This window comes from Lethenteron reissneri, chromosome 9 (assembly GCF_015708825.2).
Source record: "Lethenteron reissneri isolate LAM-NWPU_2019-01 chromosome 9, ASM1570882v1, whole genome shotgun sequence".
NCBI lineage: Eukaryota > Metazoa > Chordata > Hyperoartia > Petromyzontiformes > Petromyzontidae > Lethenteron > Lethenteron reissneri.
In genome coordinates, this window is record NC_083787.1 from 5,032,962 (window position 1) to 5,058,627 (window position 25,666).

General features: G+C 44.0%; 2 protein-coding genes across 4 annotated transcripts; one reads left to right on the plus strand and one right to left on the minus strand.

Annotated features, from left to right (window-relative positions):
* Window positions 1-6,017: 6,017 nt before the first annotated feature.
* Window positions 6,018-8,402, plus strand: LOC133340354 (gamma-aminobutyric acid receptor-associated protein-like 2). Its single transcript, XM_061548497.1, has 3 exons — window positions 6,018-6,148; window positions 6,782-6,988; window positions 8,137-8,402. The coding sequence occupies exons 1-3, from the start codon at window positions 6,018-6,020 to the stop codon at window positions 8,225-8,227; spliced, it is 429 nt and encodes a 142-aa protein (XP_061404481.1). The 3' UTR covers window positions 8,228-8,402.
* A 563-nt stretch (window positions 8,403-8,965) lies between these two features.
* ADAT1 (adenosine deaminase tRNA specific 1) lies at window positions 8,966-19,630 on the minus strand. Of its 3 annotated transcripts, XM_061548736.1 has the most exons (10): window positions 19,475-19,630; window positions 19,123-19,219; window positions 17,477-17,548; window positions 16,925-16,979; window positions 15,328-15,458; window positions 13,497-14,094; window positions 12,425-12,573; window positions 10,537-10,636; window positions 10,208-10,294; window positions 8,966-9,915 (listed from the first exon to the last, which is right to left on the minus strand). In XM_061548736.1, the coding sequence occupies exons 3-10, from the start codon at window positions 17,523-17,525 to the stop codon at window positions 9,777-9,779; spliced, it is 1,308 nt and encodes a 435-aa protein (XP_061404720.1). In that variant the 5' UTR covers window positions 17,526-17,548; window positions 19,123-19,219; window positions 19,475-19,630; the 3' UTR covers window positions 8,966-9,776. The 3 variants fall into 3 exon arrangements, with proteins under 3 accessions (XP_061404720.1, XP_061404718.1, XP_061404719.1); XM_061548734.1 differs by lacking the exon at window positions 19,475-19,630 and having other exon boundaries at window positions 19,123-19,440; XM_061548735.1 differs by lacking the exons at window positions 10,208-10,294; window positions 19,475-19,630 and having other exon boundaries at window positions 19,123-19,440.
* Between the last annotated feature and the right edge of the window lie 6,036 nt (window positions 19,631-25,666).

Genomic DNA, 25,666 nt, shown 5'->3' on the forward strand with positions numbered 1-25,666 from the left:
GATGATTGCTTGTGTTGCAATCGAAACGTCGTGAGAATTATATTGTTTGATTTTTATTATTTCCCTTCTACGTGACTTTACCGAAATAATCAATAATATGAATCCCTGCAGTCACGAAAGCTTTAAATCGAAATTTAAGGCGAGGGAGTTAGCATCGCACCAATGTTGAGCTATTGCATTACATCGATACACCAGCTGAATGTGAGATTGCAGTTGTCGCTCTGTGATCTCTCTACATCATCAGAAATAAGAAGATTCTAGATTTGAAGCCTTCGTGACTGCAAGGGTTCATACTCTTAGGTTTTTTCCCGGTAAAGTCACGTAGGTAAAAATAAAAATGAAATAATACGTATTATTTATTTACCGAGTGTTGACATCCCCAGCATTTAACAGTACTCTCCTTTTTGTATTTGGATTGTCAGCCAACACCGGTTACAACCCCAAGTGCACCTATTGTTCTCTTTTAGCCCGGCCCACCCCCCCCCCCAACACGTTCCATTCATTGGCTACCACATTCAGATAAGCCCCTCCCCCTCCCCCTTAACTTGTATTTAAGAGCTTGTATCTTGGAATTTTGCCTCACTTGATACAGTAATTGTATCTGTGACGGTCCCACCTGATGACGGAGACTTGTGTTTCTATAATTATTTATATATATTTATTTATTTTTACCTACGTGACTTTACCGAAAAAAATCGAAGAGAAAGAAGACGAATTTATGCAAATTGCACTTTTATTTAACCGCTCCAATTTCGTAGCATGCATGGGAAACGCGCGTGCTATCGTTGGTTTCGATTGGCTAAGGCAGCGTTGTACCCGCTCTACCAGCCAATCAGAAGAGGCGTTTCATGAGTTTGGTTTATGTGTAGTGGATAATACAAATGGTAACATGCACTGCCTCTTTTAACGCATTATATTAACACTGCAGTAATTAAGATAATTGTTCAAACTAACCGCTATTTATTAAAGCCTCTATAATAATTGCGTAATGATTATGCAACAATTTTCTGGAAAACGAATGTCTATGCAAATTTGTGTGTCTATTTTTGCAACTTTCTAAAATAGGTGGCAAATGCCAGGTTAATATATTTGTTGGCTGCTGTAAAGTTTGGGGTACATCTTGTGTGTGGCTTTAAATGCGCGATTTACCGGCGCAAACATCAGGAAAACAGAAAACAAGAGGTGGATTCACGAAAGGCCGAGTCAGATAATGGCCCCTTGGCTTTGTGCCCTTTTTAAAACGTGCCAAACAGCGGCGCAGCTTAAAATAAAACGATAACTCATATACAGTGTTCTATTAATATTAAAGACGTACGACTTGGTTGCTACGAAATGCTTGCGTTGGTTTTCGCGTTTCCACTCAAGAGTGTTTATCAGAGCATTTTTTTGGATGATCAAGTGCGACGGTCACAATAGAAAATGTATTCTCGTGCATTTTGCAATATGTTGGAATGTTACGTAATGGTAAACGTGTATTCACTGGTACGAATTGGTGTTGACGTATATACTTGTTTTTCTATGTGTATTAAAACAACAACACTCATGGATTTGCCATGCACATAACAGATAATTCGATCACATTTCAATGGAAATATCCAGTGTGTCCAGCCCTACCACTATTAGTTTGCAAGACCACTCCACAGCAGACTATCTCAGCAGTCAAATCTCTACAAATACACAATGTTGCATGGAGCTCTCACCAAGGCTTCCTAAAAAGAATTGCACAGAGGCCTCCTACAGAACTCAAACACCTTTTAAAAAATTCACCCATTAACCCTTCCTAAATCCTTAATTCTTAATTAAGACATCTATTGTCTCCTGTTGGCCCTTTGTTGTGTTTACTCGACTTTCTCAGAGAGAATGTAACCAGGGCCCCGTGATGTCTCTAAAGCCAGGGTCATCTCAAGAGGTTTTTGGAGGCTTTAAGCAAAATGCCCCCAGTAGCCTCACCCCACTCTCTATGGCCCTGCCTTCGAGATGGTTTTTCTAAACTATTAAAATTAAGCAAACTGTTCACAGCTATGTCAATGTGTAAATTGCTGAAGTTAACTCCGTTGTTGTTAATTTGGTACATGCTGTTGGATGGAGATTTCCAGACCGGCATCTGCTACATATTGAGCTTTAATTCCAAAAAAGTCAGACATTACTTTGTACATCACGTCATTTTAATTCCTATGTTCTGGTGTTTCAAGCGCCTCATCAGAGGTGGCATATGGTTATAGAAGCTAATTCCAAACCAAACACTCAATTGTTTTCTAAAATACATGCAGAGTAATACTGTTAATTGGTCAACAAGTTACCCTTCGGGTTGAAATGGATATCGAGATTAAATGGCTGATCTCAGCGTGAATAAAATGAAGTTACCATATACATTGAATAATTTTAAAATATATATTAACTTACAGTAGTAGTGTTATTACATCTTGTACGTGTATATAAATAACACAACTTCTGTATACACAGTATGTTGTTTATCTTATTAACATATTTTAAATCATGCCAGTGACAGCTTACATCCAGCTATCTACACCCACATCTACAAACGGTGTACATTTGTACATCACTTTAATTGCTGGTGTACGAAACAAATCCCATTGCGTAAACTGTATGCAGTCATAGCAACACCGCATTGGGTATAATGCTTCCTCCCCATTGACTGCGAGATTCAATCTCAAGAAGCTCCCGCTGTTAAGCCTCCCGGATTGCCAGGCGTGGAGTAGGCAAAGCATGGCGTGGAGTCGGAAAAAGCCGGGCGTGGAGTCGGAATAGACGGGCGTGGAGTTGGCAACGCATGGCGTGGAGTATGCAAAGCAGGGCGTGGAGTAGGAAAAACCGGGCGTGGAGTAGCAAAAGCCGGGCGTGGAGTCGGCAAAGCCAGGCGTGGAGTCGGAATAGACGGGCGTGGAGTAGGCAAAGCCGGGCATGGAGTCGGAATAGACGGTCGTGGAGTGGGAAAAACCGGGCGTGGAGTGGGCAAAGCCGGGCGTGGAGTCAGTAAAGCCAGGCGTGAATTCGGCAAAACCGGGCGTGGATTCCACAAATCCGGGCGTGGATTCGATAAATCCAGGCGTGAATTCGGAAAACCCAGGCGTGGAGTACTCAAATCCAGGCGTGGAGTCGGCAAACCCAGGCGTGGAGTCCGTAAATCCAGGCGTGGAGTCGGCAAATTCAGGCGTGGAGTCGGCAAATCCACGCTGGCACATGGAGCCATATGCGGCAAAAAAAGAGTCTAGCATCCGCAAGGTCCTGAGAGAGCCACCCACCCCAACACCACCACCACCATCGTCGCCTCCACCCACAACAACAACAACCACCCCACCACCATCGCGGAGCCACACAACTACAAGCTACTCCCATCGTCAGGAATATACCGCTGCTATGAAGTGGATGTTTAAGGAAGACCACTCCTTTGGTACCACGAATGAGTCTCGTTTATCGTCGCGATTGTTGTTGTATTTGTTGATGTCATCGTTGCGGTGTTTTTTGTGTATCTACACAATACAATATAATTGTGCTTTATGCCTTTCCTGTCGCTTGTGTGTTTATGTTACGCGACGACGATGATGATGATCACGATGTTTGCTGTGTTCTACTCACAATATTCATCTCTCGCAGTCGGGGTTTTTTCTCTCTCTCGGCGATAAAAGACGACAGAAACCGTGTTGCTATTGTCCCCGACGGCAGAGCCGACCCTGTCCCCAATCGTATTGGCGACCGAAGGGTAATAATGTCACACACGCGGGGCGAGCGCGTCCCTTTAAACTGTCCCTTTAAACGGTGCCATTTAAACTCGCAATATCACCCTTTTGTTCATTGCTGCTGCTGCTGTTGTTGTTGATGGTGATGTTGATGTTGTTGTTGATGTGCCGACGTCATGCCCGATGTGTGACAGCGGTGCTGAGTGTCTTCGCCAACCCCGAGCAGACGTGTAACGTGAACATTCGTGCGACTTTGACCCGTGCAGGATTTTAAAAGATGAACGTCACGCAATCGTTTGTTTAGAGCCACACGTATGTTGGAGCGTTATGCTTCGTTGTTGTGGTGGTTGTTGTTGTTGTAGTGGTTGTTGTTGTATTGGTTGTTGTGATGGTTGTGGTGGTTGTTGTGGTAGTGGTTGTGGTGGTTGTTGTGGTGGTTGTTGTGGTGGTTGTGGTGGTTGTTGTGGTAGTGGTTGTGGTTGTTGTTGTTGTTGTGGTAGTGGTTGTGGTTGTTGTTGTTGTGGTTGTTGTGGTGGTTGTGGTTGTTGTGGTGGTTGTTGTTGTGGTAGTGGTTGTTGTTGTTGTGGTTGTTGTTGTGGTGGTTGTTGTGGTGGTTGTTGTAGTGGTTGTTGTGGTGTTTGTTGTGATTGTTGTAGTGGTTGTTGTGGTGGTGGTTGTTGTGGTAGTGGTTGTTGTTGTGGTGGTTGTTGTGGTGGTGGTTGTTGTTGTTGTGGTAGTGGTTGTTGTGGTGGTTGTTGTGGTAGTGGTTGTTGTTGTGGTAGTGGTTGTTGTGGTTGTTATGGTGGTTGTTGTGGTGGTGGTTGTTGTGGTTGTTGTGGTGGTTGTTGTTGTTGTGGTGGTTGTTGTATTGCACTCCGATGCTAACGCAAACCCATAAGTTGGGTTGAAGGTCGCGCCTTGTTTGACGATTCTGCGAATAATGTTGAAATGTGAAGAAGGTGCTGTCATTTTGTCGTTGTCTTCCCAATGAAGGCAATAATCGACGAGTCAAAGCCATTGTTCATCGACAAATGCCCTCTGTCGTGTCGTTATTGTACCGTTGTTGTCGTCTTTCCAATCGCTTCAGGTATCCATTTGCCCTGCACGTTCTGCTTGCGTAAGCACTACACGGCCCCAGTGCCGCATAAGCTTATTTATGATCGTGTGATTAGCCACTACTCTGTTTAAGTACATTATTCGTAGCAAACTGGGGTCGGGGTATATATATAAAGTGAACATTTTACGGGATAGTGGTGGCGGTGATCCTAGTACAATATAGTAGTAACGACTTCTGTTGTTTAGGTGACATGTTCTTTGTGTTTAACAGTCGTGGATTTGAATGCCATTTTGGCTGACTGGAGGGCCTCAATTCTAGACCAGCAAGAGAGTCTCAAAATGGGACTCTTGATTCATCGGTGGATATAGGTCAGCACATGGAAATTGTGCTGTCATCCCATGCCTAATGCTGTGCCCCCCTTCACTAACCCGCACAAACGAGCGTGGGTGACGTGTGGACAAATATTCCCTTGCGACCCAATTGACAAAAGGGTGGCATATGGTGTGGCACGTGAACCGAAGGGAATAAACGTTAATCAATTATTTGGTAGCAGTTGTGGTTTTAAGGCCTCTTTCTAGGCCGGCTAGTGAGCTTCACGATGGGACTGTTTGATATTGCAAACCTTATTCTTGGTTCTTTACGTTTGGACGAAAACGGGATGAGGTTCAACATCAAAAAGACGGAGTATATGGAGTGTGGCCCCCAAACCGACGGCACCATCAGTATTGACGGAGAAGATCTGAAGAAAGTGACGGACTTAAGACCGGGGCTCCACCATCAGCTCAGATGGTAGCGAATCACGACTGATGTGAGTCACGAGTCAATGCAGCGGTGGATGAAATTGGATGCAAGTCACCAGAGTCCGCTGTGTCCGGAAAATGCCCGGATAGGCCTGAAGGGAAAAAATATACAAGACCATCGTCCCGACCGGTGGCAACTCTTATGGATCCGAGTGCTGTCCAGCCACAACTGTAGCACGAACAAAGCTCTCCACACCACGGAGATGAGATGCTCAGATGGAGCCTCGAGGCCTCACTCGATGGGATCGTGTCAGGAACGAAGACGTTCGTAAGCGACTTGGTGTGGCCCCACTTGCTGGACCAAGATGCTTGAAGGCAAGGCGTTCGGTGGTACGGCCATGTGATTGCGAAGTGAAGAGTCATCAGTTGGCCAGACTGCCGTGCGTAAGTGAGCCAGAGTGCACCGCCGTCCCACGCGGACGTCCAAGAAGCGATGGATATGAAAACCGAATAAAGGAAGACATGAAGACGGTCAACGCATCCCTGGAAGATGCCCTGGACACGAGCCAAAGGGCCAAGAAGAACAATGCCGAAAAGCGGACCCTGCGCCACAGCGGAACAACGCTAGGACGAAGAAGAAAGAGATATTCTTGGTTCGTTACCGAATTACAGAACATTTGCCAAACACGTGGGTGGCTACAGAAGTAATGCAAATGTGTATTTGTATATATTCTGTGAAGTATATGCACTACAGCTATGATGCGGAGCAGAAATGTGGACAATGACAAATACTGGACAATGGCTGGTGATTGCATACAGAGCTCCCTTGAAAAATACTCCCAAGGCCATCTATGGTATCTAGTGTTTACAGTATTGTTCAGTGTTTTAATAGGCGAAAAAAATCCATATCAAACATTTTCAAGCCACATTTTTTGCAAGACCGTTTTCTACGCGACTACACAGTGTAAAATGTACCTTGTATTCTCAATGGCTCTGGTACATAAATACAAATGTTAGCAATTGCTATTTGCAAGACACCAGTTCGATGAAAGTGTTGTAATCACACGCTGAGAAACACAACCATCTGCAACAGCACAGCCTTTGAATGGAAACAAAGTCAGGTATCAGTTAAACATTTGCCCTTCGTACACCATTTGCTGGTTTTAATCTCGTAAATAATTTGCAATTATTGATATAACTGCACCAGAAAAACCCAGACCAAAAGTAGAATGGTAGACCTCGGGGAGGGGAGGCACTACTGCTGCAGCCTTTGCTGGTTTTTAATCTGTGCTTGCTCCATGTTGGGATGTGTATGTTCAGGTCGTGGTGGAGAAAGTCCCTGGCTCCCAGATCGGAGATATTGACAAGCGCAAGTACCTGGTGCCAGCCGACATTACGGTGGCACAGTTCATGTGGATCATTCGCAAGCGCGTGCAGTTGCCTTCTGACAAGGCCATCTTTCTGTTCATAGACAAGACAGTGCCACAGTCAAGGTGTGTCATACCATGCCAAACATCATACCGTACACACCAAATAAAACAATACCTGTCTATGATGCTGTGCATGAGACCAGTTGAAGTGGATTCTCTTACAGATTTTTCTTGAAGGCAGTGAATGACATGAGCTCAGAGTCCTGTAATTTTCCATAATCTTAGAACATGTCTATGAAATGTAATGTCTGCATTATTGGTAAAATTTTAACAGGAAGCTTCCCATCAATAGATCAATAAAAGACAGTGCGCTGTGGGTGGGGCTCTCGTCCATAGTGATGTCACTTGATGGCACGACATGTTATAGCACAATGGCGCATGCAACTGTCATACATAATAGGATCACTAGTTTGGCTCTGAATGCAAATACATTGTGATTTCTGGCCACCATTTTGATAAAATTTGGTTGGTTTTCCCTGGAGTAAGACCCTATTAGTAACAGAAAATCTATACTGTATATGTTTATGACATTATTTATATTGGATCATCTTTATGAACGTTTTCCCCTCTGGTTACAGATGGATAATTATTTAATGATTTCAACCTTCGCTAGAAAGTATTGACTACTTAGATGACTAAAATAGGTTCTGGTTATATCATTATGTTGACTTCTGCACGAATATCTTATCCTCCCAACTCTGAAATGTTTACCTTGCTATAGCAGTGAAAGTAACTTTTTAGGATTGTTTCATGAAGCTTCATACTAATGTTGGGCAGTCCAGGGCATGTAGCCTAGGTGCTTATCTGCAAAAGCTTTGTTCTTTGGGTTGGTTTTAGATACTTGTACCTTGATTATCCAGTTCTAAATGGAAACTGAAAATAAAATTCTTGAAATTTTAACAATACCCTGGTTTTACTGTATAAAGTGATTCAAGTTTAAATGCCATCATTAGAAAATAACAAAGGTGGTTGACCCTTTAAATTGTTTCAAACATATTTTAATGCAATACAAGACGGCCCTTTAATAAATAACGTCACGAAGTGCTCCTGAAAGAGCCGCGTGTGGCTCCAGAGCCGATGGTTGCCGACCCCCTCTGCTTGGTGGATTATCACATCTCAACATTGTGAGAGATGGCCAGTGCTTAGGGGAGGGAGGCCTTTATCCACCAGTCAATTGATGATAATGATTAACACCATATCCTTGTGTCCAGTGCTTCCATTGGCCAATTATATGAAGACCAGAAGGATGAAGACGGCTTCCTGTACGTTGCCTACAGTGGAGAAAACACCTTTGGACGCTGATCCCGGGCCAGTCTGCGGAGTGCACTGCAAGAACCACTTCGCCAACAACGCAGGACAAAACCACAACCAAGACGGAATTACCTTCCAAACCCCGCAGCCTGCAGTTAATGATCCACGTTACTTTCTCCCCAAAATCAACACGCTCGTTAAAAGATGTGCAGTGTCGCGGCATGTCAGCCATGCATTTACGCTTCAGGACAGGGCGCGGTTTTAACAGTGGAATGTTGAGATTGTTTAAAACTTGTGTACTAAATTGGTGTTAGAATTTTGTGCAAAATGATTCATGGATATATGCGCTTTTTTCCATTAGCGTTTAATCTGCCTGGCATCTGACAACCCACGTTTTTTTTTACTCAAGTTTTACTTCTATAATATTTCAGTCTTGTCTATTTTGTTTCTTACACTTTGTGGACTGAGTATTCACCCGGTTTTTCTGAATGCTTATTTCACACCCAGGTTCACATTCACGTATATACGTGCTTGCTGTGCATATTACAGGTATTTTTATTTGTGTTTATGTTCGAGTTACATGCTGCAATCTGTAAAAAAAATATTAATAGAATAAAAAAATGATATGTATTCCTGCATGATGACACCTATTTAAATAATCCTAATTTAAACCGTGATGAAGATGTTGCAATTTGTCAATTCCTGTTGCCGAGTTCTTGATTGTCTAAATGTACGTCCAATATAAGTAAAAAAAAAAGTACAGCGTGGAAATTCACTTGCGTCCATGAATAAAATGTAACGTTTTTAATATAGAAATTTAAACCATCACAGTGGGAAGTCAGATATTAGCAAACACATCTGGGTGGTTTTCATCACATTGCACATTGTAGCTGTATAAAGTAAATGAAATATGTATTGTGGAAAGTTGTAACATCATTTAAGGATGCTTTAAATGCCTTAATAAACCAGGCATTGTGAACTAGTTGAAAGTTTAATTGTTGGAAAATTTACAGCATTTTATCTGCATTTGTTTGATCCATCTGATACACTAGGACCAAGGCAATGTGTACATATGCATGTTGGAAACCATACACGATAGTCCAGGATTTACACTGAGCTTGCATTCTAGACGTCTTCATACTCCATAAAGATGTAACCCAAAAAACATTTAGGTTGTGTGTCCTGAGGTGTACAACAAACGTTGAAGCTTTGTTAGGAAAATGAGTCCGAAGCTTTATACAGCACTGACATCTTTGCAGCATGATTCCCCCACGTTTACTGTCATTACAGTCTTTGTACAGTGGAATCAAGAGAATATGCCTGTGATTTTTAAATCTTTTTCTCATGAACGAAGCTTTACAACTAATGCCGATCATGTAAATGTAGAGACCTTGTTTAAGCGCATTTCTGTGCAAGAGTCCATCCAAGCACGAACCAGGCTTAACTGTTTATCTTCAGAGATCCAATGAGATTGGGCGCATTGTGAGTAATTTGGTCAAAGGCATAAATGTACGAATCGATAAAAGAATAACTAGATTATCTGGGTCGTGCTAACCTTTTAAGAAAACAGCTTTACATATAGTCCACTTCAAGTCATGGCTTAGGTGAAGTCAAGATACTCTCTGGGTGATGACACCCATGTGCAGAAGACCTTGCTCCTGAGTTCAACCCAGGCTGTCTGATAGTCCATCGCTGCCTGCTTGTAGTCCCAGTAGCTATGCAACTTTCCTTCCGGATCCCTGTACACAATTTTGGGGACAAAAACAGCAACCAATTAGATTCACATGAACTTACAGGCAGTCTGCCCAATGTATGTAAATGTGATGCATATTTGAAGCTTGTTTGGTTACATGACAGTCATTTTTATTGGGTTTTATAATCCATACACAGCTGTCTTGTTAGTGGAAATGTATGGCATGTGGGTGTGCATGTCTGTGTATTGAATGTGTGGATGTCAACATATCATTAATATCTCAGCAAGCGGAATTCACTGTGACCACACCAGACAGCGATGGGACTATTATGTCTCACCTGAGAGATTCTGGGAGTTTGTGTTTTGGAATGGAATCCTTTAAATTCTTAAATTCATTAAACAGCTCCAGCTTGCAAATCTTACACCTTGTCATTCAAAGCACACGCACACAATGCAGACAACCACATTTTATACTCGTTACAAGCCCTCTGATATATTTTGGGTTGTACTCTGTTCTGTGCTACAACCCAAAACAATACCATAGATCCAATACATTACAACAGTAAAATAACACATGCAAATGTAGTATATTAAAAGCTCTTCATTGCTTTTACGTATTATTTCTTGAACAGTTTTTTCTCTTCTTAGTGTTTCAAGCAATGCTCACCTTGCCTTCGGCGTTCCAAGCATTTTCTTGGTCACTCCCTGTCGGTGCCCATTGACGGAGACCTCAAGGGGCGCTGAAGGCACGGAACACCAGCTTACAGCTGCATCCACACACAAGGATCCACCGCACGGGCAAGGCGAGGCACGACTTAGCAAAATGAAACATACGTGACCTCCAACTGTTCACTCCTTCAGCATTCCCACCATTAAAATCACATTTGCCAGATCTGCACCACCTGCCTTGGGAACAAGGCATGATTAGATTTAAGAATAGGTTTTTCCCCTTTTTTCTGGCAACAAAACTGAAACCTTTTTACAAGGAATCATGTCTGCATTAACCACAATACTTGTGGTCAGAATGCAAAAAAAAAACTCTGATAATATATGTATTGTCCTTGAAACTGATTGGTCTACACCAGAGACAACTTTCTTTTGAGCCTCGTCTCAAACAGTGTTCGACCAGAGGACGCCAAAAGATTCGGCTCAAAATAAAGCTGTCTCTGGTGTAGCCCAATCAGTTTCAAAGACAATGCATATATTATCAGTGTTTTTTGTTTGCATTCTGACCACAAGCTTTGTGGTTAATACAGACATGAATCCTTGTAAAAAGGTTTCAGTTTTGTTGCCAGAAGAAAGGGGAAGAACCTATTCTTAAATCTTGGTACTGGCAAAGGAGGCCTCATGAAGATTAGATTTGTTTCAATGCGCCCAGCTTATATATATGCTCCAAGCCCGTGTGCTGTTTCATTCAGACTCTGTCGCCTCGACGGACCTGGTTTTCACCTGAGGACGGCTGCTTGCGTTGTGGCCGAAACGTCGTGAGAATTGTTTTATTATGTTTTATTTTTATTATTTTATTACTTCCCTTCTACGTGACTTTACCGAAAGAACCAAGAAGTTGTTTCGTACTGCCTGCCAGGGATCAAATGAAGCTGTTCTGGAAATATTTAGTTCTGAGTGCATTGCATCCAATTTTAGAAACATTTTAAAAGGTCAACCGCAGGTAATAGTGTTTTGAGCCAATTGTAAACAACTGTTTCTTGAATTTTCCCCATTTTAAAAAAAATAGAGGCTGGTTCGCAGGCACAATTTATGGTGAATGGTGCATTTGGCAGCGCTTGCATGTATCCTGTTTATGCATCATGAAGCCTGGAATGGAAGCCCTGTTGACATGGAACAGAGCCAGGTTGGTTGAGTGTTTATTTGTCACGATGCAGCCCTGAAGCTGCTTGCTCATGCCACTGGTGGCAGAAGGGCCTCTCCACTAGAGGGAGCTCTAGAGAGCTCCCTCGAGGGTATTTCACCTCTTCCTTTTTTGAGGTATTATAAATGTGCCACAACGCTCACCTACCATCAAATACAACTTCTGCCTTGTTATATATATTTTGTATACACAGAATTTCCCTATGTTAATTGTGCATTTTTGTAATAGCAGTAGCAGCAAGCAAGTAGCAGTAGCAGCAAGCAAGTAGCAGTATCAGCAAAACAACGTCCTAACCAGAATGAGCCCATGATTGTGACCAGATAAGGGCTTCATCTTCTTGGTTCTTTCGGTAAAGTCAAGTATAAGAGAAATAATAAAATAATAAAAATAAAACATTATAAAATTATTCTCACGACGTTTCGGCTACAACGCAAGCAGCCGTCCCTCAGGTGAAGACCAGGTGAAGACCAGGTCTGTCGGGGAGACAGACGCTGTCTCCCCGACAGACCTGGTCTTCACCTGAGGACGGCTGCTTGCGTTGTGGCCGAAACGTCGTGAGAATTATTTTATTTTATTATTTCCCTTCTACGTGACTTTACCGAAAGAACCAAGAAGATGAATCCCTGCAGTCACGAAAGCTTTAAATCGACAGATAAGGGCTGTGCCTGTGATTGGCAAAAGTCACCGGATGCACAGGGCCCAATCCGTGCCTTTCCATCCGGAGGGGCAGTCGCCTCCACTCGAGCCCGGCTTGACTCGAACTCCAGCCGGGACTGCAGGAGGACAACGTCTCGCACCCCGAACCCAGCAGTGGTGCACTCTGCCGAGCCCCACCTGTCCCCGTAGACCAGGGGTCGGCAACCAAAATAACAAGAAGAGACATTTTCGAATTCGGTAAAAAAAAAAAATATTTCCAGAGCTGCAATGTATGTGAATACGGGACGGTACTTCGTGAATAACATTAAACCATAATTTTTGTAACCACTTTAAGAACACGCGGTACAATTATTTGTAATTCCACATTTCAAATCATTGTTGTGCTTTTAGGCGTTCACCGTTTATTGAAAATAATTAGGTGGGGTTTTTGTTCTCTTTGCAATTATAGCGTCAGGAGCCACGAATCGGTCCCCAAAGAGCTGCCTTTGGTTCCGTAGCCATCGGTTGCCGACCCATGCCATAGACAAACACAGGGGCATCTGTGAACCCATCCACATGACAGCACGACAATCCCCCCCCCACCCCCATACTGTAGGTGCATGCGTCAGCTGTGGGACGTGAACATCCCACGCGGTTTCAGAGTGCTTTACAATAGTGTGCACAGAATTTTTTTTTATTACAAATCGATAATTTATTGTTCTCAGACTTCTCAAGCAAGCCTTGCTTTGTAAATTATTTGTAAATAATTTTAACATGAAAGATACTGTTCAAATATTTAGAGGTATTTCTGTTTGTGATACCTCTTTACAGCTGCATTTAAATAACTATAAATATTGTAGTTTTCCCTTACAATAATGAATATTAATGGGGGGTTTTTCCACTGACGACATGAAAGGCAACGAAAATGCCCGTGATGCTGAATTGAAACAAGAAAAATCGGACTCCAAACATCACATTACAGAACCATGGGAGGTGGCCTCAGCAACGGGAGGTAATACATGAATCCTGCGGTGAACTGAGGCTGCTGCTACATTACGATGCGTCCGCCCCCCTGGGATAGTGGAAGCAGCCAACCATTACCCCCCCACCCCATTCCTTGCCTGCCCACAATCGCGCGGTCCATAGCGGCGTGGCTGTAGGGGCAGTGGCCCGTCACGATGGTCTCCAGGCGGACGGGCGCCACCAGAAAGTGGGAGAGTAGTGCTCCTTGGCAGCCCAGCGCAGCCCAGCGTGCCAGCTTGTCGCTGCAGCTCATTGACAGCGTGGGCTCACCGCGGCCTGGCTTCAGGCGCAGGGCTCCTTCGCGATGGTAGTGCAAACCCGGCGCCAGCGGGTCTCCGTCCTCGCCCGGGGCACACTTGGCACCGGTTCGATGGATGTCGAGCACGGGCAGAACTGGTGGTCTGTTCCGAACGGAGGTGTCGCAGATGTCATTCTCCGGAGAAACTTGCGCGCCAGTCGAATTTGCTGCGCTATCGACTTTTTGTATTTTTGATGGCAAGGATGCAGTGATTGTGTCCGTCTTTCTCTTTCCTGAGTGGCTGAATTCAATGTCTCTTTTGCTCCGAGGGTCCTGGTCATTACTCTCCGATTGTACAGGCATCATGGTTGGAGTATCAGATGTTGGTGTGGGATTACGCTTGAGCCGGAGCTGTGTCGATGTCTCTTCATCCATCGGCACGATTGAGGCGTCCCCACCTACTCGGCACACGCAGCACTGGGTATTATCTTACGACACGCACTCATGTGTAAATGAGCGTGTTTTGGGAGGGTCGACACAAGTTTGAAATTGTCTTAATAAGATGTTTTTTTTTATATATATAACTCACAGGCGCAATGTACTGATGTCACTGCGGGGTCATTCCTGTTCTGTTCAATATATTATCGTGGTGAGGATCACTCACATAGTTTTAAAGTATTTTTTTTCTGTATTGAAATCCATTGTGAACATCTTGGGACACACAGCTTAATATGTACCAGGGCTATTTGAATATAATGACAACGTTCTGGTATTGTTCAGTATGTATGTATAACTTATTTCGCAGCATACGTAGCCAACCGTGCTAAATTGGAGGTGCGGGGAAGGATAACAAACTAACACTAAAAAAAAGTATGGATGTGCACTATCATCGAGGTTCATTTGAACCATTGCACTAGTTTGGGAGTGGTAGTCCAGTGGACAACACACTGTACTATGAACTTAGTGACCCGAGTTTGACTGCTGCCCATGGTTAGGATTGGTGAGCTAATTATTAACCTAATCCTGGCTACCGCCCCACCTCCTTCAGCAACCTCCATTGACCAGCGTGATGAACTATGGTCACACAACTCCCAATAGCAATATGGCACAGGGAGGCCTTCAGCATTAGATTAACAAACATCTGTTTAACACGTAGGCTTTCGCGACCAATATTATTCATGAAGGTTTTTGGGTTAGATCGCATAAGTATAAATGTGTCGTAACCTTCCACCATCTGACACAGCCAATTAGTAAGGGCTTTTTCACGTAAACAAAACGTCAAATAGTTAGCATTTCAGCCCACCGGTGTGTTGGAGAATAAATCCACAACATTTACAATTTGAGTAGTACGACGTTTCGCTGGTTATTACATCAGGCATCATCGGGCAAATCGTAATTATCATCGGGCAAATCGCCGATGATGCTGGATGTAATTACCAGCGAAACGTCGTACTCAAATTGTAAATGTTGTGGATTTACTCTCCAACACACCGGTGGACTGAAGTAGTAACTATTTGGTGTTTTGTTATTGTGACAAATCCCTTACTAATTGGCTGTGTCGGGTGGTAGAGGGTTACGACACATTTATACTTACACGATCTAACCCAAAAACCTTTATTATGAATAACCAATATCTGTAGCAGACAACAGTAAAGTGGACTAGGGAGTGTGTTACGGTATATTGAGCGTACATGGCGTGTGGCTGGTGTAGAACACGAAGGAAGCTCCAGGATGCAGAATGCACTTGCCGGTGTCGGGGCACGGTGTGAAAACTGCACTCTCCCCACCGGTTAGCGCCAGGCGTACCTCGTGGTAAAGGTACCTGGTGGAGGTACGACAGAGTTGCATTGCCATTAAGTCGTGGTGTGTAAACAGCAACGATTGTTGATCACAGCTGTTTGTACACCGGTGATGTAGCTCAAGCAGCTCGCAGTCAAATGCCCCTCGACCAATCAACCGCTGACAACCTTGTGACCATCACAGTGAACAATTCAATCATCAAACCACTGTCACTATCTGTAGACATAAAGACATTAATCTCTATGTGTATCTCAAATCCTCTAGGGTACTCCCGACAAGTTAGAAAGCTGAAATTTCGGTACGTAGCTTTTAGGACACAAACAACATGAAAAATCATGATTTTTCATTTTAACGCCCCCAAATCTCGATATTAAGTGCCTCATAAAAATGTTTGTCACTCAGAAACCATTCAAAATATATTGCGGGTTTTTTTTCTTTTGACAGAGCATTAAACAGCAAATACAATTCAAGCGAGAACCATTGTTCTATCTTTTAATGTTTTTGAGATATTTCAGATTCAAGCAGTTTTGGATGAAAAAATAGGAATTTTATGATGTTAAAATCTGAATAATTCGAAAACGGTAAAAGATAGGAGCTTCCCCTTAGAATTCGGTTCATTATTTTGTGTTATTTCTAATAAAAAAAAGAATGGAATATTTACATTGAGTGGTTTCTGTTGGGTACATCTTTAAATATAAAAAGTTGAATCAAGTCAACAACTTTAGATTTTTTTTGCGTAAAAATACATTTTGGAGTAGTTGTTAGTGTCTAATCATAGATTTCTAAAAAAATCATATCAGGTTAATCATATTGATTGAAAACTTTTGCCTGGTGAAGACAGGCTTCATGAGCTACTAGTCTTTGAATAAAAAACATCAATTATTGGGAATATATGAAAGCGTTGATTCGTCGAATAAAACCGATTATTGCTTTCATGATAAATGCACCAAATCCGAAGTGTAAGGAATCGACTCTTTTTATGCAAATAGTTTGTAAGGCTATCACAAAATTACCCAGAATGTGCCCAATCTCATCTGGTCTTGGAAGCTAAGCTAAGCAGGTTTTGGCCTGAATTGTGCTTCGATGGGTGACCATCTTACACAACAGCCATTAAAGGCTTTGGGGGTATATCGTGGGCTTTAGAGGAAATTGCAGCAAAATACAATGTTGCATTGTAGTTCTATCCTCCCACATCTATTCTCCTCGCCTACACAACCTGCACCGACTAGCGTGGAGAAGTGTTCTCAAATAACTCTCAAGAACTGCACGGTGTAAGGAGGCTCTCATCTAGCAGTGGATTGACAAAACTAATTTTACAATTAATAGATTAATGTTATCCCTGCAACCACCAAAGAAATATATATTAACCATTATACGATCTATACATGAACCGAATCATGAGGTTGAAAATCATTAGATGCTTAAGTCATCATTCTCATCATCTATTGTAAGCCACCCCTAGCAGGGTTTGGGTCTGTGCAAGATCACCTCAAGAATCCCCTCCGCGCTATGACCTCGGCGTGGCTGTCATTTAAAACGTCACCTGCACAACAAAACACAGAGACATGTGGCTTTATACTCGAAGGGAGCACGTGAACATCAAACACACAGAGCTGTCAGCCCTGTTTGAGGGCCACCTTTATGCTATTGACAAGTTCATATTACCAAGGCTACATTATCATTCATAATACGGGCAACATTACTTTAAAATGAGTACCATCGGACAAAGACTGGCCCACTGCATCGCGCGCTTTCAAATGCGCTTCTGCGGCCGTCTGGAACGCTCTTCCGATATTTGGAAGCCAGTCGAGCGATGCACTTTTAAATCTAGATTGACAACTAATTTCTTTAGAACTACTTTTTGTGTTAAGTTTGTTGTTTTTCCCCCTGCACCTCCGATTAGAGCACAGTTGGCAAACATACGGTGCGAAAGAAGTTCAACATATAGTACATACGTCCGTGTAAAAACCCTCTTGCTGATCTCAAAACCAGCCTGATGAGTGAGCAACTTGCATTACCAGTGCAAAAGGGGCATCTTACCGGCTTTGCTCATGCTTGACCGCCCGACGCATTTGGATCCAGTGCCCATGGACACCACTTCAAGACGTGCATCTTAGGGTAGGCAGCACGCATCGAGCTCAGAACATTGTCACGGTAATGTAATGTTCGCGAATGACGAATGCGACCGTGGAAACGTGCATCGCGTTAATGATGAATTCGTACAGCAAAATAGTGCGGGACTTCGTGAATTTTCAGCACAGAGCACTTTGGTGCAATACAAGCACTTTGTATTCGCATTGCTGTACATACTGTTTTCTGATTCTACAAGGGGCTGAGCAGGGCAGACCGTCACGGACCAGAGTAGGGCATTGACCAGGGCAGGGAGGAGGGCATTGCTTGGAGTCGGGTGGCGGGCTGGCCGGACATCGCACGAACGAATTGGACCAAAGAAAGACCACCCCATGTACAAGGGAGCGCGAGGTAAACAAGGCACTGTGGGCAGAGCAATGGGCAGTGCCGGATTATCCCAGTAGCAAAAGTAGCTACAAATGTAGTAGCTACGGGCCCCACACTTTCAAGGGCCCCGCGCTAAATGCTTTCAAGCTATAAATTCCCCTTCAGTGATTCTACACTCGCTCTATTACTATAGTACTGTACCGCCTTCAACTTTTATGAACGACTGGGTGTTTAAGGTTAGCGATTTGTCGTATTATCTGGCTGTATAGCAAATGAAAAAATACAATTACTTTACTGTGCAAGATAAAAATGGATCTGTTTAATATTTTTTTTTATTTAGGGCCCCTTTATAACATATACTACAGGCCCCGCACTAGCTTCATCCAGCACTGCCACTAGGCATGGTAGGCCGCAGGTAAGAGATAATCAGGGCAATATCCAGGACATGAAGAAGACCCAACATGGGTCCAAAAGAGGTCAAGTCACGGAAGATGGGAACGGCAGGGCATGGCCAGAGCACGACAGTAGCTAACAAAGGTCACGAACCGGCAGGGTAGCAAAGGTCACGGCAAGTGTTTAGGTCACGGGGCAGGGTACACAGCAAGACGAGCCACTGTAAGCCAAGGGACAGAAGGAATGGCAAGGCAATGATTGAGCCAAGGGAATGGAATGTCAAGGCAGGGCAGTGCAATAACAGGCCAGGGACAGGTCAAGCAATTCGCAAGGCATTGCCATGCTAAAACAGGGCGGGCCATGGCAAGTTTACACAGACCGGAGCAAAGGGTCAGGAGGGCACGGGCAGAAAATGCAGGAAGAGGTAAATAGCACGGTTGGCAACAACGTACGGTGCGATAGAAGTTTCAACATTTCGATTTAAAGCTTTCGTGACTGCGGGGATTCATCTTCTTGGTTCTTTCGGTAAAGTCACGTAGAAGGGAAATAATAAAATAATAAAACATAATAAAATACAATTCTCACGACGTTTCGGCCACAACGCAAGCAGCCGTCCTCAGGTGAAGAACAGGTCTGTCGGAAGGACAGCGTCTGAATGAACGACAGACCCGTTCTTCACCCGAGGACGGCTGCTTGCGTTGTGGCCGAAACGTCGTGAGAATTGTAGTTTTATTTGTATTACTTTATTATTTCCCTTCCACGTGACTTTACCGAAAGAACCAGGAAGAAGTTTCAAGATGCACACGGCAGGGGAAAATGGGTCGTGGGGCCAGTACCTGCACTGCCGGGTTCGGTGTGACCTCTCCTGAGCAAGACAGCCGCTAGCAGGGTCCACTCCCGGCCTCGCTCCGGTTTTCCCGTCCTCGGCAGGGCCTGCAAGTAATGGGCATGGCAAAGCGCCGCCACGCGGTCTTCCAGTGGCATCACGCAAACAAATCTCACGGATCGGTGGGTGAACTTGGTTTGGTGATCGCGATTAAAACGTTGCGGGTCAGTTGGAGGAGCACCGCTGTACACGTGGTGCCAGCATCGCCGCCGCGTCGATGTGAAACACGTGCGTGCGTGCGTGCGTTCCCCCAACGCGTTTCATTTCCTCTTAGAGAGATTCAGCAGAAACTCGGCATTTACCGTATTTGCTCAATCGCACGCGGTTCGCTTCAAGTAAACGACGGGGTGCAAAACACAGCGCCCGGTGCGGTCAATGAAGACACTCAGATTGAGTTTTACGCAAGTAAAAAACTAATTTTATCGCGTGATTATTTGATGCGGCTGTAGCTTTCGAGTTAAAATACAACGAGGGTGGAGGGTCCTTCAGCTCTGGAGGTTACGGTAATTGTCGGCAGCAGCGCCTCTTGACCAATAGCGGAACGCGCCCTATCCACGATGGGGAATGTGATGAGTGGTGGCTGAACCACGTGGGTTGTGATGAGTTCGTGGTCAACTCACGTGGTTTGGGATGAGTGGTGGCCGCCCCCCACGTGGTTTGGGATGAGAGGCCGACCACGTGGCTTCAGGCTGTGGTATGGGCACAGTCAAACCGTGGCACCTGTGGTCCGTTCAGTGACCTGTTGGCTACCCTTCCGACACTTCACCTGGCCTCAAGGTGCACCTAGCCTGGCACAAGCACCGTAGTGATGTCGCCGCCACTTAGTGGCGAACGGCGATTGTTGTTGTTTCGGCGTGTGGGTAACACATGGAACAACACTGCGTGTGCTGTGTTATAATTCGGATTATTTTTGTTACGTTTCGTCATCAATATTCTCACACACAAAATATGGAGTAAGTGTGAGTGTTATTGTCCGGATATATTTTTACAAGCCTATTTTTTCAACACGTAATATTTGTGAATCATATATAATTAAATACTGACTTTATGTTTTTTCAAATGTCAGTAAAAATGTCGACTTTGCAACGTCTATACTGTATAAGGTCACCATGGGTCTAGTTACGACACCAACCCTTTATTTACGACCCATCTTCCAACACAATTCTGAACACATTTGAACAGTGATAATTCTACCGTGAAACGTAGTAATAGGAAGTCAGTGACGTTTTTATTTAAAGGTCAAGTCACTTTGGTAGAGGAAAGAATCAGACAAAGTAAGAAACGATTGTTTATTTTTTTTTAAATGCTTTGTGTAAAATTTGGTAAAAACATGTTCAGTACTGTACTCTTAACACTTGGCCTATCAATGTATAGCAATGTATAGCGTAGTGTAGTGTATACTCGGAGACTATGGGTCTGTTTTCTAACATGTTATAACATTGAGAAGGGTTAATACGTTTTTTAAAATATTCCTAAATGTAATTGCCTTTTCATTTCTTACTTCGAGTTGTTTTACTAATTTTAACCTAAGCAGCCTAACTTTACATGCGGCTTCATGAGTTCCAATTAAAGCCCGAAGGCTCCCAAGCCCTCCACAGCAGCCAGGAGATGAGGGTTCTCAGGGGCCCGAAATCTTCTCTTCGTTATAAATTCTGTACGCACTCAAATGTGTCTTTGCTTTCCCAATTGAACAACAGGTGTAGGCCCGTGATAAGCTTTTTGTTGGGAGACCTAAGTCGATTGTACGTATTTCATTTTCCGATTAAGTAGTCATTGTGTCTACAACAAAACCACTTCATGATGCCTACGTTTTTTTAAATATAATAATCATGATTTTCACTGATTAGGCGCCTTTCACAATATCTCAAGGCACCAATTGTGTCAGAGCTCAGAATACGACCAAAGTTAAAAACTAACTCAAAACACACACACACACTATGATGATTACACTGTTAATGCCTTGTGCATTATTTATCGAGGAAAGGTTCAATGGGTTTCAGACATTTTCAGGAAGGATATTTAGATTTTTGGTCACTTTTATTCATCACCGTTTTGCAATACAGCACTACATTAGCAGTATCTTGAGACTAATTCATTTTTTACTTGTATTTTTTTTTACCATTTTGTTGGTTTGTGAAAAACAAAATCTTCGCACCATTGTCTACTTACAGTCACAAACATTTCACGTCATCAGCCTACGGGCTTTCGAGACCAATATTTTCGAGCAGCATTTGGTTCAACTCTAGACCGGTTTTAATGTCAGTCTGATGAGCATAGTGTGGGGTTTAAACCCTGCTGGGTTGCCTGATGTTATAGGCTGTGCTCATGTCGAGGAAGTCAAAACCAGTCCATAGTTCGCCTGCTTAAACATAGGTACGTTGCCGAAGAGAATAGCTCAGTAAAGCTCTCGCTTTTCATGGACCAGCAATCGTCATCTTTACGTGTTGAAAAGACCCGTCTTTCGCGGTATTTAATATAACTGTTTTACGCTTGGGATTTGTAAATACCCCCTCCTCTACCACGACTTTTTCATGAGCATATACTTTAGCATTCACGTAGCAGTCTTCCTGTATATATGGCTCTGTATAGCAACTCATAATTCCAAATCCAGGTCTCAATGCCAAGGACAGAATTGGGGGAAGTTGATGGATGTAGCCAAGGACAGAGTTGGGGGAAGTTGATGGATGTTACCCAATGCCCTGATTAATTTCCAAGGTTCACAGTTGTTCAAAACGTCCACGGTCCGGTCTGGCTTTCCGCAGTCGAACATCGGGATTTCCCACTTGAATAATTGTTGGTCAAATCTGGCAATAATTATCACGGATTCTGTTTAGCGTGCACCATGATTTTAGAGGCATGTTCCATCCAGGTGGTTCAATAAAGTATGATAAATCAATCCAAACTCAACATTGTAGTGGTGGTCCTGGTGGCTTGAGTAAAACCATGACCGTAAAACTCTTGGCTTTGCTTTCCACTACCACGTTTGAACCAGCTTTCCACGTAGGTCATTGAGGCAGTGAGAAAGATACTGAAGCGAGTAATGTAACACGAAATATTGAAGGTGGCACACCACCGTTCTATGAATTCGGTGAACTAAGCTTGATTCCTGGTCATGGATAATGGCATTGACGAAGGACATGGAAAGCATCCCTGGCCATTTCCCCACCACAACTTTTCAACAACCTACACCGATCAGCACGGAGAAGTATGGCCAAACAACTTCTTGGTTCTTTCGGTAAAGTCACGTAGAAGGGAAATAATAAAGACAGCGTCTCCCCGACAGACCTGGTCTTCACCTGAGGACGGCTGCTTGCGTTGTGGCCGAAACGTCGAGAGAATGATTTAATGTTTTATTTTTATTATTTTATTATTTCCCTTCTACGTGACTTTACCGAAAGAACCAAGAAGAAGTTTCAACATGCACACAGCAGGGGAAAAGGGGTCGTGGGCCAGTACCTTCCATGACCGACGAGGCGTGGGGGGGGTGCCTTTCCATCGTGGATTAACAAGGCAGTGTAAAGCATCTACATATTGCACAGAAAACCACTAAGGGGCAGCACATGCCAAGCTTTAGAAGCTTGGCATTAGCGTGGCAAATATGTCTCTGGTAGAAGGTGCAGTCTCATGCGGTGCTGTTATTATATTTGCTGGCACCGAGCCAAGCTGCCTAGCTGCTGTCAGTACGAGGATTAACCATACCCTCTGCGCTAACCATAACGCACTGGCACAAAGCCAAACCAACGTGACCGCTGCCGAGAGTACACGTCTTCCGATGGGTTTAGGTAAAGATCAAAGTGCAGCATCTCCAATTGCTCGCTCACGCCGCAGGGAGCACCTCCTCTTTCGTGGTGGCCAGACGCCTTGGAAGAACGTAGACGTGCCCACACTTTACCCCACCGAACGTGACCTGCCCCCATCCACGAATTGTGTGGTGCATCACATTGGCCTGCTTGGTGGAACGGAGACGGGGAATTTAAGAAGCTTGCGCCATCGTTTCAACTGCCGTGCCTGGAGGTCGAACTGAACCGACGGACACCTGGATTGCAAGCCCAATGTGCTCGCAGTTACACCACGCACTGCAGAGCGGAGATCTATTTGTAGTTGATACTTTTTAACACGTAGGCTTTCGCGACCAATATCATCCATAAGAGTTGTTTTTGGGTTAGATTGCGTAAATATATAAATATAATAATTTGGATGTCGCCCGATGAAGCTAGTTGTAATTACTGTTGAAACGTCGTACTCAGATTGTAAATTTTGTGGCTTGGCTCTCCAACACACCGGTGTTCTGTACTACTACACTACACTATACACTACACAATACACTACACTACTATAACTACACTATACACTACACACTAGTTCTGTACTAGTGACGAATTGGCCACGTTCTGTGTACGTGACAACCCTTACTAGTTGGCTGTGTCAGGTGGTGGCGGGTTTTAACGACACATTTATATATTTACGCGATCTAACTAAAAAACTATTATGAGTTAATACTTTATTTACTGGCTTGTGGGTAACCTGTCCGGGTGACATTACCTCTCATTAAATACATTTAATCGTTAAAAAAAACGGAACCAAAATTGAAGAGCGTGCAATAGTAAACACGGAGATGTGCACGTTTAGAATTGCACTGAAGCGACACAAGGGGAACTAATGGATCAAGAGGACACAGAGATATTGTATTGAGCGTTAAGAAAGGCGAGCTTGGGCAGGAACATCGCTAACACGCGCGATCACCGATGGTCGCGGCTAACAACAGAGAGGCGGCCAAGGGAGGCGGTGGTGGTGGTGGAGGAGGAGGGGGAGAGACACTCGAGAGGGACGTCCGCCGTGGAAATGGAGCGATGAAATGGGAGCGTGCAGGTTTGCTCGGCGGATTGTTAAATCGCAAGACCGCGTGAGGTGGCGACGGCTTTTGGGGGGTGGAGGGGGGAGGCATTCATCCGACGGTGGATTCGTCGTGGCCAATGATTACGGTGAGTGGTCGAAAGCATTTTGGAGTGCCCTGTAGGTAAATGTGCAAACGTGTCGGGCAGTGACATCAGGTCAGAAGAGAGAAGTCAAACTGGTGTGTATGTAGGAGACGGTTACAAAAAGATGACTCATTCGGAATAAAAAAATATATAAATTAAAACCCTTCACTTTAGCCGAGGGCAGCGGTTTCCTATAACCACATTACAGTGCAGAATGCATCTTTCGTCAGATGTCTAAACCCTATGGAGAATTGAGCCCTGGTTAGTCCAGGGCTTGGCTGGAATACTTGCATGCGAATACCAGGTATGCTGTAGCATTGGACTTGGAGGTGGTCGGGAGATGGCAGTACAGCAATGGATTAAAGTTTCAACTGTGCATGGCGTGTTGAGCGTTACACCATCGTATGGCACTGTACTTGTGCTTTCATCCCATATGCCAAACGCTTATCAGTAGATTTGTCCATATATCCCAATACAGGGACCTCCAAAAAGAGCCTTGAAAATCATTGAGTTATTTATGGATTTAAGAACACTCATTTATAACAGTGCTATCCCAGAGCATGGTTACTGGATGTGCAACACCTGCATGTCATGGTGCTGGTGAGTAGTACCGCCTGCTCCAGGAAAAAAACATTTGAAAACACAAGGCGCCAACCCACTCGTGTTGACGAATACCGCAGCAGCGATAACACGGAAAGGCAGTTTCTGGAGGAAAACCAGGCCCTGCGATTAACCATACATCATGTCTTGTGTATCCCCTGCTCAGTGGCCATGAAGGGATGGAGAGAACATCAAAAACACACGCGTGCACCTTAGAAGATTGAAACGGCTCTCCTAAAACATGAAGGAGGTTAATCTTTCCCAGTGCATGTCCTGGCGTTCAGCTTTACAAAGGCCTGTAAATGTCGTGTTATGGTGCCTTCGATTTCTCCACCCTTTGAGCCTTAGGCATTTCCTGCTAAACTCACTCAAAACACTTTGAAGCCACCGACGGAGTTGTGAGCCCTATAACGATAATTTTCAAAGTACGCAAATAAATAAATGCGGGGCCCATATGCAAATGTCAGTGAGCAGTGGGACTGACTGCCTTTTTGCCGATCCACACGCAGACCTGCCATTTGCTGTACAGAATCCTAATTTCTTGCTCCAGTGAAATGTTTGTGTCTGCATTACCACGATTACCAGCAATATCTGATGTGTCGCGCAGCTGTGTTTTTGGATCGGAATGTTGAGTAGATCCCATGATAAACGAGAACTCGTGTACTGTACCACTACCAACTTCATTGATGCGTTTGGGCCAAAGTCACCCAGACCAGGACCTACACAGAGACTTTAAAATTTAATTCACATTAGAACTTAGCTGCATGTCGAGATAACTGTTCCGTCTTCTGAGTGGCGTTTTTAGGAAATGTTTCCGTTATACTTATTTTTGGCACTCGTCACAGTGATGGTATAAACGTCCTCTAGTTTTTTTTCTTCCCAGTTTCGTGCCAATTTCACAAGCGTCTTGTTTTG